Source organism: Camellia sinensis, chromosome 9 (assembly GCF_055761805.1).
Source record: "Camellia sinensis isolate YWXY chromosome 9, ASM5576180v1, whole genome shotgun sequence".
NCBI classification, from domain to species: Eukaryota; Viridiplantae; Streptophyta; class Magnoliopsida; order Ericales; family Theaceae; genus Camellia; species Camellia sinensis.
The window spans coordinates 61,492,611-61,510,016 of record NC_138969.1 but is presented as its reverse complement, the minus strand read 5'-3'; the positions used below and the strand labels follow the sequence as shown (position 1 = coordinate 61,510,016).

The window sequence follows — 17,406 nt, the reverse complement described above, 5'->3', positions numbered from 1 at the left end:
GAATATGATGAGAGGCTTAGATTCTTTAATAATCTCAACTTAGGAACACAACAACCAAGGAGATGATGGAGATAAGAGATTGGGTGAAGAAGAAGGCAAAATGGCTAGAGAATAGAATAATGGCAAGGCTCTCCCATTGATCTCCCACTTTCACTCTCAAGGTTGATAATGGAGAAGGGAAATTAGTTCTTTCCCAAGAGTTAAAAGTCTCCAAAATCCATCCCTTGTAAAGCTATGGGTGGGTGCTATTTATAGGCACCTCATGATGTAGGATGGAGCCCATGTGCAAGGCACATGGGAGATATTCTCTCTAACCACCTTGTCCGAGGAGGTGACCTCTCCGAGGAGGTGACTTCTCCGAGGATGAGAAAACCCCGAAGAGGAGATCACTTCCTCGGCGAACCCTTCTTCTTAGCCACACCTAACCAATGATCCCCAATCATCCCAAAGGGTCAGGGGTAGTCCCAGAGGACGTCCTGCCGCAAAGTATTGCCGAGTCTCATGGACCCCCCGGGGTCGTGCCACCTCGACCCGGGTATAGGCTAGTTTAACCGAAGAGTGAATTTATCTCCACTCACCGTCCTCGGGATCGGGTCCTTTGTTCGGACTCCATTACGCCCATGGTTCTGGTACGTAGACCCCGGAAAGCTCCGAGCCCGCAAGTGTTCTGGGACTCATTAACGGAGCGACTTCTAGATTGCGTCTGAATCCGTTCGAAGCCAAGTGTTTCGGACCTCTAGGTTCGTGGATCCGAACCCTTTCGAGTCCGAGTGCCTCGGATCTCTAGGCTTGCTTAATACCCTTTCGAGTCCGGGCTTGAGTAAGTCTCTAGGTTCGTGGATCCGAACCCTTTCGAGGCTAAGAGCGATTTGGCCCGTTTGATGGCGATAAATCCGAGCCCACCAATCTTGAACTTGCGATAAATTCGGGCCCACTAATCTTGGGCTATTGGGCCTAAATAATTTAGTGGGCTCAAATTAGCCCCTCTTACATTTGCCCCTTGCGTGTATGAGAAATTTTAAATTTCTCAGACATGCATACTGTCATTTCTTCGACCCTGTTTCGCATCACGTTCCCCAAAAAAAAAAAAACGTTTTGTCACGACAGAGCCTATGGATAAAGTTGATGACGCACTTCAATTTACAGAAAAAATTGACAAGCAAAAAATCTATTTTTTTGTACTCTTTTTTTTTTTTTTTTTTTTTTTTTTTTTTTTTTTTTTTTTTCAAGTATTGAAAAATACAAAACCCCCCCTTTTTTTTTTTTTACGTCTAAACACTTTTTTTATGGGCTTAGAAATGGGTTGGATTTTTTTTTTTTTTTTAATATATATATACATGCATATATATATTAAGAATATCTGAGGCCATATTCCATGCATCACACCCTTTTTTTATTTATTTAAAGAAATGGCTCAAAACCCTAAATCTCACAAACTTTTCTTTTTGATGAGCCGCCGAAATCAATCAACCTTCCTCTTTCTTTCTTTCTTTAACCCAGCTTTTCTTCTTCTTGAACAAGACCAACCCAGCTTTTTCTTCAGGAACAATCTGCTCACTGACCTCCATTGCATCTCCAGTCTCCGTCTCTGCCATCCTCATCCTCACACTCTCTCTCATCATCACCATTCCCACCATGAAAGCTCACAACATCACAGAGATCCTTTCTTCCTTCCCAGACTACACTCTCTTCAACAGCTACCTCACCCAAACAAGGCTCTGTGACGAAATCAACAGTCGCGAGACCATCACAGTCCTGGTTCTCAACGAAACGTCCATGTCTATCCTCGCATCCAAACACCCCCTCTCAATCGTCAAAGCCGAACTCAGCATCCACATCCTCCTCGACTACTTCGACGCTGCCAAGCTCCACGACCTCGCCACCGCCACCGTCACCACTCTCTACCAGACCACCGGCGAAGCTGAAAACGGAGTCGGCTTCGTCAACATCACCGACTTACAAGGCGGCAAGGTCGGATTCCGATCGGCGGCTCCGGGATCAGCTCTCGACTCTACTTACATTAAAGAGGTGAAGAAAGTACCGTATAGTACTGCGGTTTTGGAGATCAGCGAGCTGATCATTGCGCCCGGGATTTTGAATTCGTCGGCTGGGTCGGCTTCCGATGTGAATATCACTGATGTGATTGTGAAGGCTGGGTGTATAACTTTTGCGTCGTTGATTGTGGAGACTGGTGTGTTGAATGTGTATCGGAAGGTTGTGAATACTGGATTGACGATTTTTGCACCGTCTAATGAAGCGTTTAAGGCTTCGAATTTGCCAGATCTGAGCAAGCTCACGAATGCTGAGGTGATCGTCGGTCTGTCCATGTCCATTCTTATTCACTGTCTGTGCCATCGCCGAACTATTCCGACTATCCTTGGTGCTGATTTTGATTTGTTGATTGCTGCTCATTGTTTTTTTTTTTTTTTCTTTGAGAAAGAGAATAAGACTCTGTTAAACCCATATTAATTGCTTGGTCACTGAGAGAAGTAAAATGCCCAGATATTGAATTTTGCAATTTTGGCCTGAGATGGGTAATACACTATTGAACCTGCCCCGATTTATATAACTTGAAGAAAACAGATTTCAAATCCATGTCTGAGCTACGAAATTCTATTGATGAACTTGACTTGAATATGGCTTGTTGGCTTTTATCATTTGAGAGAAGGCACGATGGGATTATGTTGAATATTGAGCTTCATTTTTTTTTTTCAGGCACTTGTGTTGGCCATTCTAATATTAATAGAATACTTGATGCTTGCATTGAAATATTGATGTCAAGGGTGGAGATGTGATAGGAATGATGTCACGCTTGATACCTTGCGCCAAGACCGAACCAGCCTACCATCGGCCTCTCTTTGCTGAAACTCTTCCTTCGGCTTTGACGGTCCAATGCAAACCACACACGTCGCCCGTTCAACGCGTCGTGTGTGGCCTTGCCTGACGCTGTTTGGCTCATCGTTGGTGTGCCCTCCTGGCTTAGCAACATTTTTCAAAGCTCTGAATACATAGATCTTGGCCTTGCTTTACACTCACTGGTTCCAGCCCCAATCATTGTTGACTTCGACGGTTCCAACGCACACCACACACGTTCGCCCTCTCAACGCAACGTGTGTGGTTGCTGACTCTTCTGTGGTACCAGCGTTGCTTCCGGCTTCAACTTGTCCGACGCCGACCACGCACGTTCGCCCACTCAACGCAACGTGTGTGGTCCTGCCAAGCCTAGCCCAGTCTTGTTGATTACAATCTGTAAAGCCTCTCTGATTTCAGGTTATATTTCCAACATCGGCTTCGGACTTCACCTCTCTAACAGTCCCAAATTTGTGAGTATGAAATTCGGCTCCCTCTTCCTCTCGTTGAATAATAAAGATGATATATTGTTGTTTGTTTAACTTGTGGATGCTTGGGAAATACATAGCTGATGCCAAAATTTTTGTGTGACCGTTGTAGTTTTACGTCGGCTTGAGAGGAACCAGCCCGGAGAGACAAAAACTTGATAGTTGCATTTTCATGAACTTGCTCAGAGTAATAAAATTGTTGTAGCTTAAATAGATAATTATTATTTGTTGATGTTGCCCCATTCTGATAATGCCTGAATCATGATTTGAAATTGATATTGTTTGTCTCATTTGTTGGTTTTACTATTTCAGACAAATAAATTCTTGATTGAAATCCACGTCCTCGGGGCCCTTGGAACCCACACTAATGAGAGTAAGGGCTGTTCCTCGGAAGTCCGAACAAAAGCAAGACTGTCCCTCGGGAGTCCGACGGTAGGACACACCCTACTTTGGCAAGAAAGATTCCTCTGGAAGATAACCGAGTCTACCAAGCTTGCACCAACAGAAGTAAAGACTGTCTCTCAGAAGTCCGAGCAGAAGCAAGGCTGTCCCTCAGAAGTTCGAGCAGAAACGAGGCTGTCCCTCGGAAGTCCGAGTGGATGTGCACTTCTACTTCGGCAGCTAATGGAAGCAAAGGCCATCCCTCGGGAGTTCGAGTAAGAGTCCACTCTACTTTGAAAAGAAAGACCCTCAGAGCTCGTATTGATGAAATCAAGGGCTGTTCTTCGGACCCGCACTAATGAGAGCAAGAGTTGTCCCTTGGAAGGCTCTCCCTCAGAAGTCCGAGCAGAAACAAGGCTGTCTCTCGGAAGTCCGAGTGGATGCGCACTTCTACTTCGGCAGCTAATGGAAGCAAAAGCTATCCCTCGGGAGTTCGAGTAAGAGTTCACTCTACTTTGAAAAGAAAGATCCTCGGAGCTCGTATTGATGGAAGTAAGGGCTATTCTTCGGAAGTCCGAGTGGGAGCACACACTCTACTTCAGCAAGAAAGACCCTCAAAGCTTGCATTGATGGAAGCCATGGCTGCTCTTCGGAGGTCCGAGTGGAAGTATACTTCTACTGTGTCAAGAAAACTCCCTTCAGGTTGGTAACTGAGTCTACCGTTCCTTTTTCTTCTTTGAGGGGCAACAAAAATTGAAAACTGTTTCAAGCAACATAACACAATGAAGATATACAATGTAGAGAAAAATAACTTTTAATGGAGATACATAATATGGAGGAAGTAAATTTCTTCATAACATAAGAAAGATAGAACTTCTTGGACAATGTAGTAAATGCAAACTGTAAATGTCATAGATAGACTTCTTCCACGGAATGTTGAAATTTGCCCCTAGAGTTGCAAGATCATTTGGAAAGCTTTCACCAGCTGCTCGGGTTGTGGCCATCATGCACCATCATAAATAGTACACCATCTTGCCTCTTTCTCGAACTTTCATCACCTTCCGAGGAATAGGCGGACTTTCTGGTCTAGACATTGCCCGCTTACTTGACTCTGCCATCAGCTCCTTGTCATCTTTGATATTCTCCCAACGAGGAATTTTGACCCCTCGAGGCTTAGAGGTGGTGGGAACTTCTTCGACAGCCAGTTCGGTGAAGTAGATGGCATCAGAATAATGAGCTTCATGGATCTCGAAAGGCCTTTCTGTAGCCTGAATTGTCACCGTCTTCTTTCCCCATTTTGCCTTAACACACTGATGATAACTCGATGGTACAGCCCCATATCTATGCATCCAGGTCCTCCCTAGAATGATGTGATAATTTGTCTCAGAATCGATAATCTGGAACTTGGTGGCCGAGCGAATTTTTCCAACGGCTAAATCAACTGTTACGCATCCGATAGTAACTCTCCTTTCTCCACCGAAGCCAGTGATGACTATCGGCTGCTTCACAATGCGTTCTTCAGAGATTCCGGCTTTTTCTAGAGTAGCGCGAGTCATAATGTTGATAGAGGCTCCACTATCTAGAAAGGCCCTTTTGAACTCAACCCCGTTAATAAAAGCAGTCACATAAAGCGGGCGATTGTGAGAAAAAGGATACTTTCGATCAGCCTCGGAGAAAGTAATGGCACTAGATTGCTCTTTTGCCTTCCTCGGGATAGACCCCTCAGTCGACATGCATTCCTCATGGTGTGCCTCGGCTATATTAATGATAGACTTGGTGATTTCCGTTCTTGCCTCCCTGGAAAGTCCAAGCTGGTCAAAGAACTGCTTGAACTTTACACAGTCTTGCAGGGTTTTGGCATAGTGATCCGGATCTTTTTCCACTCTTGGAGGCTCGTAGTTAACCATCTCCTCGGTCTCCTCAAAATAAGATGCCACATAAACATGGTGTCCTCCTCTTCCATAGTATTCTTCTCCTCCTTCTAGATCAAAGGGAGCACTTCCATAGTAAACTTGCTCACCCTCTGGCTCGAGGATGTCGTCCAGATAACAGTCATCGTCATCGAGATTAACGATAGCCTCGATCATTGGGCCTTCATAAGCTATCATAGCAACATTCTTGCCCTTGTCTCGGTGTTGAGGATATGGTTGTTCTCGGATGTCTTGAGTCCCTTGCTTTTTGAACCTCAATTCGTCTGCTTCGACTTTATCTTTGAAGATTTTCCTGAGAGTCCAACACTTCTCTGTCGGATGTTTCAATGTACGATGGTAGACACAAAATTCAGGGCTCTCGCGGTCCTTTTTTGATGGCATTTCTTCGACATAAGGCAATTTTAGCTCTCCGTCGGCCACCCACTCCTTAACTAGAGCTTTCACTTCCTCGATTCCACATGGATAAGAAACATTCCCCTTTTCACCATTATATTGCTTTCTCTTCTGGCCTGTATGACCTCCTCTTTGTGAATTTCGGGTATCTGGGGCAGAGGCAACAGCAACAATAGGTCCACGAGACGATTTGAAACTAGTCTTGTAATTGGCCTTAAATCCGGACTCCTGAGCCTGAGGAATGCTAATGTTCCGAGCTGCTTCTATTAATGCCGAGAAGGTGGGTAGCTTGTGATTAACTAGAAACATTTTGTACCTGCTCAATGCCCCTTCTAGACAAATTTGAACCAGATAACTCTCCTCAACTGCTTCATGACAATCCACGGCCTTGTCCTGAAACCTTTTAACGTAGTCAATGATGTCTTCACTTTCTTGTTGCTTCTCTTTACACAATGTAAGTGTGGTCACCTTCTCCGCCACTTGGAAGAACTTGGAGTGGAATTTGTTAACCATTTCCTCCCAACTTCGGACAGAGTTTGGGGCCAAATTAACATACCAACTATATGCTCGGTCGGTGAGGGACTTAGAGAATTCTCTCAGTCGGAGGACGTGGTTTGAACCATGAATACCTAGAGTCTCGATGAATCGCACAACATGTTCTCGGGCATTTCCTTGTTTGCCGTCGAACTTGATGAACTTCGGCACTGTATACCCCTCAGGGTATGGATAACTCAGCATCTCAATGGGGTAAGGCGGCTTGACATCTGGATCAGGCAAAGAGGGTAAGGTCCTCTTGCCCCGTTCGAGATCGAACATGGCCTGCACATCGGCAAGAGTGAGAAACTGTTGAGGGAGAGAGTTTGATGGTGGTATTCCCGGGACTTGGCTTATGTACCCGAAGATTGAGCTAGGGGCGTCTTGGCCATTCTGGTGCTGCGAATTCATCATTGGTGAGGACATTTGACGATACTGGCCATCAGCGCCTATAGACAAGCCAGTTGGTGATGGGATATTGAATTGAGGCCCGTAAAGTCCACCGTACGGCGCCGCTATACCGGGTTGTGCTTGCAGATTTGTTGTCGGCACCAAAGGAGGCCCGCTTGGTGCTTGGGTAACATTTACTGGTGGCGTGACGAGATTAGGTACGGGCAGAGCTCCCTTTTGCGCCATCACGCTCCTTATGTTTTCCTGGACACCAACAGTTGCCGGAGCACCATTCATTACACTAGAAACTCCCCTAGTCACCATTGGATCTTGGCTTGGCACGCCATGGAGCCCGGGCATGGGCAAACTGCCGCCGCCTACTGTGGTTTGAGCATGTGTTACTGTGGCCGTGTTGCCATGAGCCATAGGCTGATTGGGGCTTACTTCTCCTTGGATTTGATTTTGCGCTCCGGCGGGAATAACTCCACCAACAGTTTGATTTCCGTTTGGCGCCGATGCAAAGTTAGAACTCATCACCATCATGGTGTGAGTGAGATTCTGAAGAGTGGTAAGAATCTCTTGTTGAGTATTTTGAAGTCCTTGAATGGCTTCAAGCAAAAGTGGTTGATCTGGAGCCGTGGTCCTGTCATCACCACCATTAGAGGATCCTTGTTGGTGAACTTCATCTTCTCCCGCCATCCTTGTTGGAGTTGTGTGGATTCCAGATCTCGTTGAGACCATTAACCAATCCGCCTCCCCAGTGGAGTCGCCAAAATGTAGGAAAGGGTTCAAGAAAGTAGTTAGAAAATTCGAAGATCTTCAAAGATCCTTGAAGATCAACTTCGAATTCTCTAGAATATGATGAGAGGCTTAGATTCTTTAATAATCTCAACTTAGGAACACAACAACCAAGGAGATGATGGAGATAAGAGATTGGGTGAAGAAGAAGGCAAAATGGCTAGAGAATAGAATAATGGCAAGGCTCTCCCATTGATCTCCCACTTTCACTCTCAAGGTTGATAATGGAGAAGGGAAATTAGTTCTTTCCCAAGAGTTAAAAGTCTCCAAAATCCATCCCTTGTAAAGCTATGGGTGGGTGCTATTTATAGGCACCTCATGATGTAGGATGGAGCCCATGTGCAAGGCACATGGGAGATATTCTCTCTAACCACCTTGTCCGAGGAGGTGACCTCTCCGAGGAGGTGACTTCTCCGAGGATGAGAAAACCCCGAAGAGGAGATCACTTCCTCGGCGAACCCTTCTTCTTAGCCACACCTAACCAATGATCCCCAATCATCCCAAAGGGTCAGGGGTAGTCCCAGAGGACGTCCTGCCGCAAAGTATTGCCGAGTCTCATGGACCCCCCGGGGTCGTGCCACCTCGACCCGGGTATAGGCTAGTTTAACCGAAGAGTGAATTTATCTCCACTCACCGTCCTCGGGATCGGGTCCTTTGTTCGGACTCCATTACGCCCATGGTTCTGGTACGTAGACCCCGGAAAGCTCCGAGCCCGCAAGTGTTCTGGGACTCATTAACGGAGCGACTTCTAGATTGCGTCTGAATCCGTTCGAAGCCAAGTGTTTCGGACCTCTAGGTTCGTGGATCCGAACCCTTTCGAGTCCGAGTGCCTCGGATCTCTAGGCTTGCTTAATACCCTTTCGAGTCCGGGCTTGAGTAAGTCTCTAGGTTCGTGGATCCGAACCCTTTCGAGGCTAAGAGCGATTTGGCCCGTTTGATGGCGATAAATCCGAGCCCACCAATCTTGAACTTGCGATAAATTCGGGCCCACTAATCTTGGGCTATTGGGCCTAAATAATTTAGTGGGCTCAAATTAGCCCCTCTTACAAAAAGAAAAAAGAAGAGAGAGAGAGAGAGAGAGAGAGAACAAGTGGAAGAAAAAAAAACAGAAATAGCGTAGGGAGAGGGGGGAAGTCAGCTCGCGCACCGAAATGGGCAATCACCATCCACCACCTGATCCATTGACGTACACACAAAACACATCTCATCTTTCGTCAATTTGTCAATTTCAAGAATAAATTATAATCAATTCCACAATACCCCAACTCCCCTTAATTATAATGAAGAAAAACTCTTTTGAACTGTTTTTGAGAAGAAGTAGGTGCCTAAGACTTTTTAAAAGGGTAATTTATAATGGGGTCTTTTGAAATTTTAAGAAAAATATAACAAAATTTTTATAATTTTAATATAATTATCTTATATATTTTTTTTAAAAAAATTAATTATATAAATAAAAAATTAATATTGTATGTTGTTTATTTTTATGTCTTTATATTATTTGTATTAGTTCTAATTTTTTAGTTTTATAAAAAGAGATATCAATATGATTATATCAAAATTATAAAAACTTATTATATTTTATTTTAATTTTAAGAAATATCAATATAATTTATTATTTTTAAAAATAGTGAGTAAATATCAAAATGAGATTATATAACTTTTATTGTGTATAACTTTTATCAAAAGTAGACTTGAGAAGTAAAATGAAAAAAATTTGAAATATAAAAGGTCAAAGTTAAAAAATAAATAAATAAATAACTGTTAGTTAAAATAAAAATAATGATCAAATATTATAATAATAATAATAAATAAATAAATAAACTTTAATTGAGAAATTAAGTGTCCTGATCACAACGTTATAATCGGAGACAATTCTTCATTCTTATTCACCAAAACACAAGTCAATAGGTACATGTCATGTATGTAAGTATGAATTGTTAACTGCTTTTTGGTTTGGGTGAGTGTGAGAAACGGCAATTTTCGTTTGAGTGTGAGAACCATACGGGTTCGTTTGGTTTGAATTTCCCAAAAATTTTTGGGAAAATTTCTCTACAAATGAGTTTTCAGAAAAACTCAAACCAAACAAATTTTTCCAAAAAAATTTTCCAAAACTTGTAAACCAAACAAGTTTTCCAAACAAATCTCTCTCTCATACACATCAAATCAATCACTTTTTCCAAAACTCTCTCTCAAAATAATTTTCCAAAACATCTTTCCAAAAAAACAAAACCAAATAACTTTTTGTACTTTTTATCTCCCAAATTCATTTCCCAAAATCAAACCAAACAAGCCTTCCAAAGATAACTATCCGTCTCATCATGTGTCTTAATTTTGCCCGGTCAAAAGAGAGACCCAAATATCTACGAGAATTAAAAGGGCTAGATTTTTCTACACTCTGCATTTGAACAGGTCTAATGATGTACACAGTTTAGTGCATTAGGTTTCGTATAGATTATTTTTATTTTATCGTATTTATTAAAAAAAATAAATGATGATTTATTTTAAAATATTTGACTCCTTTCCAGTTCGTTACCGGGTTGGACGGTCCTATTGGATTGTTGTGGGCATTGATTTGGTACCGTGTCGATGATTAAAACCAATTAATGTGTGTAAAATTTGTTGAGTATATTATTCTTATAAAAAATAACGTTGGTCGGATATCGATAGATATTTTATTATATCACATTTCTGCAATGACATGTATAATTTTTAAAATAAATTGTGAAAGAAATGTAATCTGATTAAGTGACTATTAATATTTAATTATCGTGATTTTTTGTAGGGATGAAATACTCGACGGGTTTTATATAGTGAACGGTTTGGATTATTGAGATGCGTCCAGATTAGGGCCCAAAACAGCCTAACAATACTCTCTAATCCAATGGTGAACTGGAGAGGAGCCAAATCTCATTTTAAAAAACACCGTTGTCATTAAGTGTTTTAGACAAACGTGATAAATTTAGCATATTATGATTATAAGATCGATATATTTTTTCATAAAGATAATATACACAAAGAGATTTACAAAATAAAGAGTGTTGTTATTTGCACCTCATCAATTATTTTGGGCTTCCTATTTCTTTAGATCCCTACTTATAAATTTTAAAACCCTTAAAATTTCTTTTCTTCCCTCAAATAATACCAAAATTATTCTTGTGAAAATATTTCACCCATTCAATTGAATGCACACCCCCACATCCCAAAAAGTCTCTCTCTCAAAAATCCTAAAAAAAATCTATGAAGGTGATTATTATTTCATCTCCACATACTTGTTCATGACCTGAGAAAATAAATGTAAGGTTTTTTTTTGTTGTTGATTCAAAATTCCCCTTTTGTGGATTCTACGATGTACGGGGAGCAAATATTCCGGCAAGCCCGTACTCCTTTCTTCCGAGCTCCGTCGATGTCCGATCACCTGCGAGCAAGTAACGGTGAGCTACCCGGCGGTGTGTGGCCGGAAAAACCCTCCGACGGTCAAGTTAGCACACACCCTAGGATGGATAGAGAGAAGGGAGAGAGTGTTTGAGTGTAAGAATTTCTTACAGAGATGTTCGTGTGTTGCGTATGGGGGGCGCAGACATGCTTATATACCTACTGAGCCCCATATCCACTCCCTGCCATCTCCTGACACGTGGCTCTGCTATCCCATCTGTCAGCATAATCCATGCCATTCATCACCTAATCTCAACTGCCTGTCATCACAGCTGGAGCTCGGCAGCCGAGCTGCCCTACCTCGGTCATACCATGCTTCATACTTCAAGCGCCTAACCGGATAAACACACGGAGGACCGGGCTAAGCGGCATCCCCGCTGAGCCTAGCCCGGATACTTACTTTGACCGGCCTTCCTGCCGGTCATACAACTACCTCGGCTGACCACGCCTTTCCGGGCGCCGGTCACTCGGTCTGTCTGGCTTTGACCATCCTCGGACCGAGCATCCTGGTCCGATCGGTCACTTCCTGGCCGAGCAGTTTCTGTACGGTCCGGGGTGGCACACAGTCCAAACTCTGCCCGGCCCAAGTTTTGGCAGCCCCTTTCCGGGCGGATAGTTGATCAGCTCGGCCCCATGCACCGTTGGGCCCTCAACCTGCTCGGCCGTTACCTCGGCCCAACTCCAAATCATAAATTACCCTCTCAATTGCCCCTTAATTCCGTCCGCGAAAGCGTGACTGGGATTACTCACTTCGACCGAGATGACGTTTCCCCGGTTCCCAAGATGCCAAAGCTTCACCGAGCTAATCTGCAATCCTTCCCCGGTCATGTTCCTCGGCTTACAGCCTTTTCGTCAAAAATAGCTCGGTTGGCTCTTCGTCTCTTCAACCCGTCGCTTCAGTCCTGACGTAGCCATAAGTGGTGACACGTGGCGAGCTCCCATTGGTCATCGAGAAGCCAACCCGCCGTTTTTGTCAGATTTTGAATTTGGGCGGACTCCTTCCTGCCTATACATACAAGACCTCCCCCAAACTCCAACTCCTACTGCCACTTCGATATTCAACCTCAGAGCTCCAGCACTCTCGACCTCACCTCTTCTGCCATTCTGTCATTCTTCGTGTTTAGGAAGAACGCCTTCAGCCCTTCATAGGTAAGATACTCAATCCCTCTTACGTTGCTATTTTCTTTTATTTTACACACATTAGGGTACAAAAACGTAGCATTTAGGGCAAAGGCCATAGAAAACGTCCCAAACCTCCCACTGTTCTTGGTGTTCTTCGTCTTCCTGAAGAACGCTGAAGAACTGGGGTGAACCGGGCTCTGGGCCTTCTTTTGATCCAAAAAACCAACCAAACCGGGCAAACAACATGTTTGTTTCAACCACAGCAAAAACCGAGATAACCAAAGGACTTGGTCGCTCAACCGGGCTAACATCAGGTCTGCTTGGGCGACCGAGCTCCTTAATTAGACAACCGAGGTGGTTTGGCACCCTTACTGACCGAGCTGAAGTCTAGCTCCTATTGCGAAACCACGCTCACTTACACTTGCCATCCTTTTCCTGCAGAGTCCAAGGGGACCACTGTCATTCCTGAACCTCTCAGGACCGAGCTGCAGCAATTTACCACCGTGCCCAACCCATCAACCGGGCTATAGTAAGTCAGCCACAAATGGGGAAATTTCGCTTCCTAGTGGATACTCCGGCCGCGCTAGCCGCTTTCAGAGAGGAGTACGACGTCCCGGCCGACGTCCATCTCGAGCTGGCCGAAGAAGAGACCACGCCTTGGGGTAGGGAGGAATGCCCCTTCACCGTGCTGTCTATTGTCGAAGGGGGCCTTCGTTTCCCTCTTAACCCACTGATTACCGAGTTCTTACGCCGAACCGGGCTAGCGCCAACCCAAGTGTCCACCAACACGTACAGGATAATAAACGGCGTTCATGAGCTGAACAACTGGTTAGGCATTAGCCTAGGTCTAGCCGAGGTCCTACGCCAATACACTTTGGGCCACACCGGCGACGGTCTCGCCTATTACCTCAAGATTAGACCGGGCAGAGAGAAAATCGTGACCGGCACACCAGACAAGGATCTTCACAACGATGATTTCTTCTGGGTGTCTGGTAACTACGAGACAGCCGAGGTACCGGGCTGGATGATTAGCAAAAATTTTTGGAGCACATGTAAGCCGTGCAAATTATCTCGATTTATATACTTGACGTTTCTGTAGACTAATGATTCTCTTGTTTCTTTTGCAGCCATCCAAGCCTTGCAAGCCAACTACAATTCCCCCAACGTAGAGGCAATTAGGACCGCACTTCACTACCGCGACCGAGATTGTCACCAGCTGCTCGGCTACAATCCCACATATAGATACTCTGCTCCCCGCCGGAGTAAGGTCACCGACTTCCTCCGAGCTCCAACACCTCCACCGGATCCTACTCTGCCAGACGTGCCCCTCGTTCGCCTGACCGAGGAACAAGAGATGGCCAAGCGCAGCAGAATCAAGAACCTGCTCACCGCCACATCCGCTGAGCTGCCGAGCGTTGCAACTCGCTCACCCGTTGCCGGTCAATCCAGTGGCGCTGTGGTCGTCCTTGCCTCTCAAACGACCGGTCAATCCAGCCGAGAACCACCTGCACGGCGCGCCGGGAAAAGGGCTCGGGCAGACCCATCCGCCGAGTTAGTCGCCGAGCTAACTACCGAGCACCCGACTGACGCCCCCACCCCAATACCGGCCTGGCGTCCCCAGTTGAAACACCGGGGTCAGGACATCCCAGCAACGGCCTCGATCAAGGCTGACAAAGAGCATCTGCTCGCCTTTGATCTGTCCAAAGCATTCCTACTACCGAGCGACGTGGTCGGCAGTGACCACGTCCCTGACACTCGGTTGGTCAAGTCATCCGTGAAGTCCATGGCCAGGGTAAGTCAATGCAGCTCTGAAAATTTCCCCAAGTGTTTGCCCGGTTCCGCTTCTAATCAACTTTGTTTTTTGCAGGCCATTCAAAAACAACACCTGGTTTTGGAGCGCATCCACCGACTTAGGCAAAAGGCAAACGACACAGCCAGCCAGGTAGAGAGCCTTCAAGCCGAGCTCGGCCGGGCTAAGGCTTCCCTCCAGATAGCAAACGCTGACAATAACAAACTGCTCGGTCAGCTGAACGCAGCCGAGAAAAAACAAAGTGAGCTCCAGGCCGAGGTTGACACCTTGAAGAAGACGAAGAGGAAAGCTTGTCGGGCTGCCAACAACGCTGGGTTCAACGAGGCCGAGCAGAGCTACAAGAAGCAGGTCTTTGCAACACAAGACATCTACTTCAAGGCCGGTTGGAAGTCCGCCTGCGAACACCTCGGCCAAGGCTCCGACACCGACGTATTTGCCAACCCTCCTCCAGCTTCCCTACCGGTCTACCTTGTGCCTTACGCAAACGACGTATTCAGCGCTTTGCAAGCGGAGGCCGAGGAGGGACTTGAAGATGGAGAGGACGACACAGATTCGGAGGCAGAGGAGGCCGAGGTGCCAGAACAGCCCGGCAGTGCTGAGCCCGGTGCCCAAGAAGTCAGCCCTGCCATCAACCTTGATGCCGGCGAAGACGAGTTCACCAATCTCTCCCCCCTAGTTTAGTGTTCTTTTTCCTTGTTTTTGTATTTTTGCTTCCAACTTTTTTGATGTAACCGAGCTCTGTCCCCTCCGTTTGTAATGAATTTCTTATCAATGAAAATTCAAATTTTTGCAAGTGTATGCACGGTTGTAATCAGTTCTGTCTTCAGCAAAACATCTCGGTATAACTCATCGTTTAAACACTTTGTCGACCGGAATACATAACACGGTCTAAGCACTTCAGCAGAACAAGACAAATTCATGAACCGAAATAGCCACTTCGGCTGTAACAAAGTCGAACAAATCAACACTTCCAACCGGAGTACATCATCTCGGTTGGGAATCCTATGTTGGACAAGACACCAACTCTTCCAACCGGAGTACATCATCTCGGTTGGGAATCCAAAGTTGGACAAGACACCAACTCTTCCAACCGGAGTACATCATCTCGGTTGGAAATCCAAAGTTGGGCAAGACACCAACTCTTCCAACCGGAGTACATCATCTCGGTTGGGAATCCAAAGTTGGGCAAGACACCAACTCTTCCAACCGGAGTACATCATCTCGGTTGGGAATCCAAAGTTGGGCAAGACACCAACTCTTCCAACCGGAGTACATCATCTCGGTTGGGAATCCTAAGTTGGGCAAGACACCAACTCTTCCAACCGGAGTACATCATCTCGGTCCGTAACATTAAAACAATAATCCAAGTGCTAAAGAAAAATTGCTTCTATAATTTGACAAAAAGAATTACATTCTGCTTTGCAAGCCAAAAAATTTCTTTACAAAAAGAGGAAAGTAAAAGCTTGAAAATAATACAATTTCAAGTTGGCTGCATTCCATGGCCGGGGTATGGCTCTTCCCTCTAGATCCTCCAAGTGGTAAGCCCCCTTGCCAGCCAGACCAGTGATCTTGTAGGGTCCTTCCCAATTTGCCCCTAGTTTGCCTTCTCCTGGCACCAGGGTGTTGCCCATAATCTTCCTCAAAACCCAATCTCCAACTTTGAACGGTCTGGGGTGCACTGTCTTGTTATACTTCTTGGAGAGCTCTTGTTGGTAGGCGGCCACATGGATGAGGGCTTTCTCCCAGCGCTCTTCCGCTAGGTCGAGCTCCAAGGCAATAGCCTCGGCATTTAGCTCGGGCTCGAAACTTTCGCTTCTAAGGGTGGGCATTCCAACTTCCAAAGGTATGACCGCCTCCATGCCAAAATCCAAAGCAAATGGAGTTTCCCCGGTCGAACGTCGCGGGGTTGTTCGGTATGCCCAAAGGACGCTAGGTAATTCTTCAGCCCATTTGCCCTTAGCCTTTTCCAGCCGTTTCTTCAACCCATCTAGTATAGTCTTGTTTGATGCTTCGGCTTGACCGTTGGACTGCGGGTAGGCCGGGGTGGAGTTATAGAATTCTATCTTCAAATCTTCACAAAATCCTCTGAATAGGCGACCGTCAAACTGGGTGCCGTTGTCAGAGATCAAAATCTTGGGGACGCCAAACCGCGTGACCACGTTCTGCCAGACAAATCGCTTCACGTCTTTCTCTTTGATGGTTGCCAAGGGCTCAGCTTCAACCCACTTTGTGAAGTAATCTGTGGCCGCGATGAAGAATTTCCGGTTGCCCGGTGCTGTTAGCAGTGGTCCCACTATATCTAGCCCCCACATGGCGAAAGGCCAAGGACTGGTGAGGGGAAGAAGTTCCCTGGCAGGCTGGTGGATCTGATGGGCGAATTTCTGGCATTTTTCGCACTTGCGGACATATTTTTGCGCGTCGGCCTGCATGCACGGCCACCAGTATCCCTGCGAAATAGCTCGGTAGGCCAAGGACCTGCCCCCTATGTAGCTGCCATAAATGCCTTCATGAATTTCAAACAAGAAGGCCTCCACACTATTCGGGTGCACGCACTTGAGATAAGGACCGGTGAAGGACTTCTTATATAACGCGCCAGATGGAGAGAGCCAAAACCGCTCTGACTTCACCCGGATTTTGTGTGCTTCTTTCTTGTCTGTTGGAAGAGTCCGGTCTCTGAGGAACAAGATCAAGGGGTCCATCCATGAAGGACCTAACTCGGCGCAGAGTACATAAGTCTGCCCGGCGTTTTCAATGCTCGGCCACGGAAGGAAGTCAATTAACAGGGTGTTTGGAGACGTACTATCTACCATGGAAGCGAGGCCGGCGAGTTCATCAGCTCGGCTGTTTTCTTCCCGGCCAATCCGTTGGACTCTGATTGCCTCAAACTGCTTGATATGGTCCCTGACCAGAGCTTGGTACTTCGCCATCCTATCGTCCTTCGCTTCATAAATCCCCGAAACTTGGTTAACCACAAGCTGGGAATCACTGTATACCAGGAGCTCGGCAGCCTTCATTTGAATTGCGCTCTTGAGCCCGGCAAGAAGCGCCTCGTACTCAGCCTCGTTGTTAGACGCCGGGAAGCCAAGTGTGATAGAATGCTCAATGGTTAGGCCGTCCGGGGATATAAGAACAATACCTAGGCCGGCACCATGGCGGTTGGACGCTCCATCAACAAAAAGCTTCCACATGTCCCCCACAAAAAGCTTCCAGCAGTCAGATGGGTCTTGAGAGTTGCGAAGGGCAATGGGATCACAACTGCTCGGCTGTGCGGTGTCAA

At 45.8% G+C, this 17,406-nt stretch overlaps 2 protein-coding genes and 1 pseudogene across 3 annotated transcripts in view; 2 read left to right on the top strand and 1 right to left on the bottom strand.

Moving 5' to 3' along the window:
* The window catches only part of LOC114301084 (uncharacterized), a 40,189-nt gene that overhangs the window by 16,054 nt on the left and 6,729 nt on the right, over positions 1-17,406 (bottom strand). The gene's annotated exons all lie outside the window — the stretch shown is intronic.
* LOC145798613 (fasciclin-like arabinogalactan protein 8 pseudogene) lies at positions 1,621-3,839 on the top strand (annotated as a pseudogene). The gene has a single exon (XR_014339743.1). The product of XR_014339743.1 is annotated as a fasciclin-like arabinogalactan protein 8 pseudogene (transcript).
* Positions 9,678-15,233, top strand: LOC145799467 (uncharacterized). Its single transcript, XM_082889055.1, has 3 exons — positions 9,678-9,684; positions 13,447-14,111; positions 14,187-15,233. Exons 1-3 carry the CDS (start codon positions 9,678-9,680, stop codon positions 14,808-14,810), a joined length of 1,296 nt encoding a protein of 431 aa, XP_082745181.1. The 3' UTR covers positions 14,811-15,233.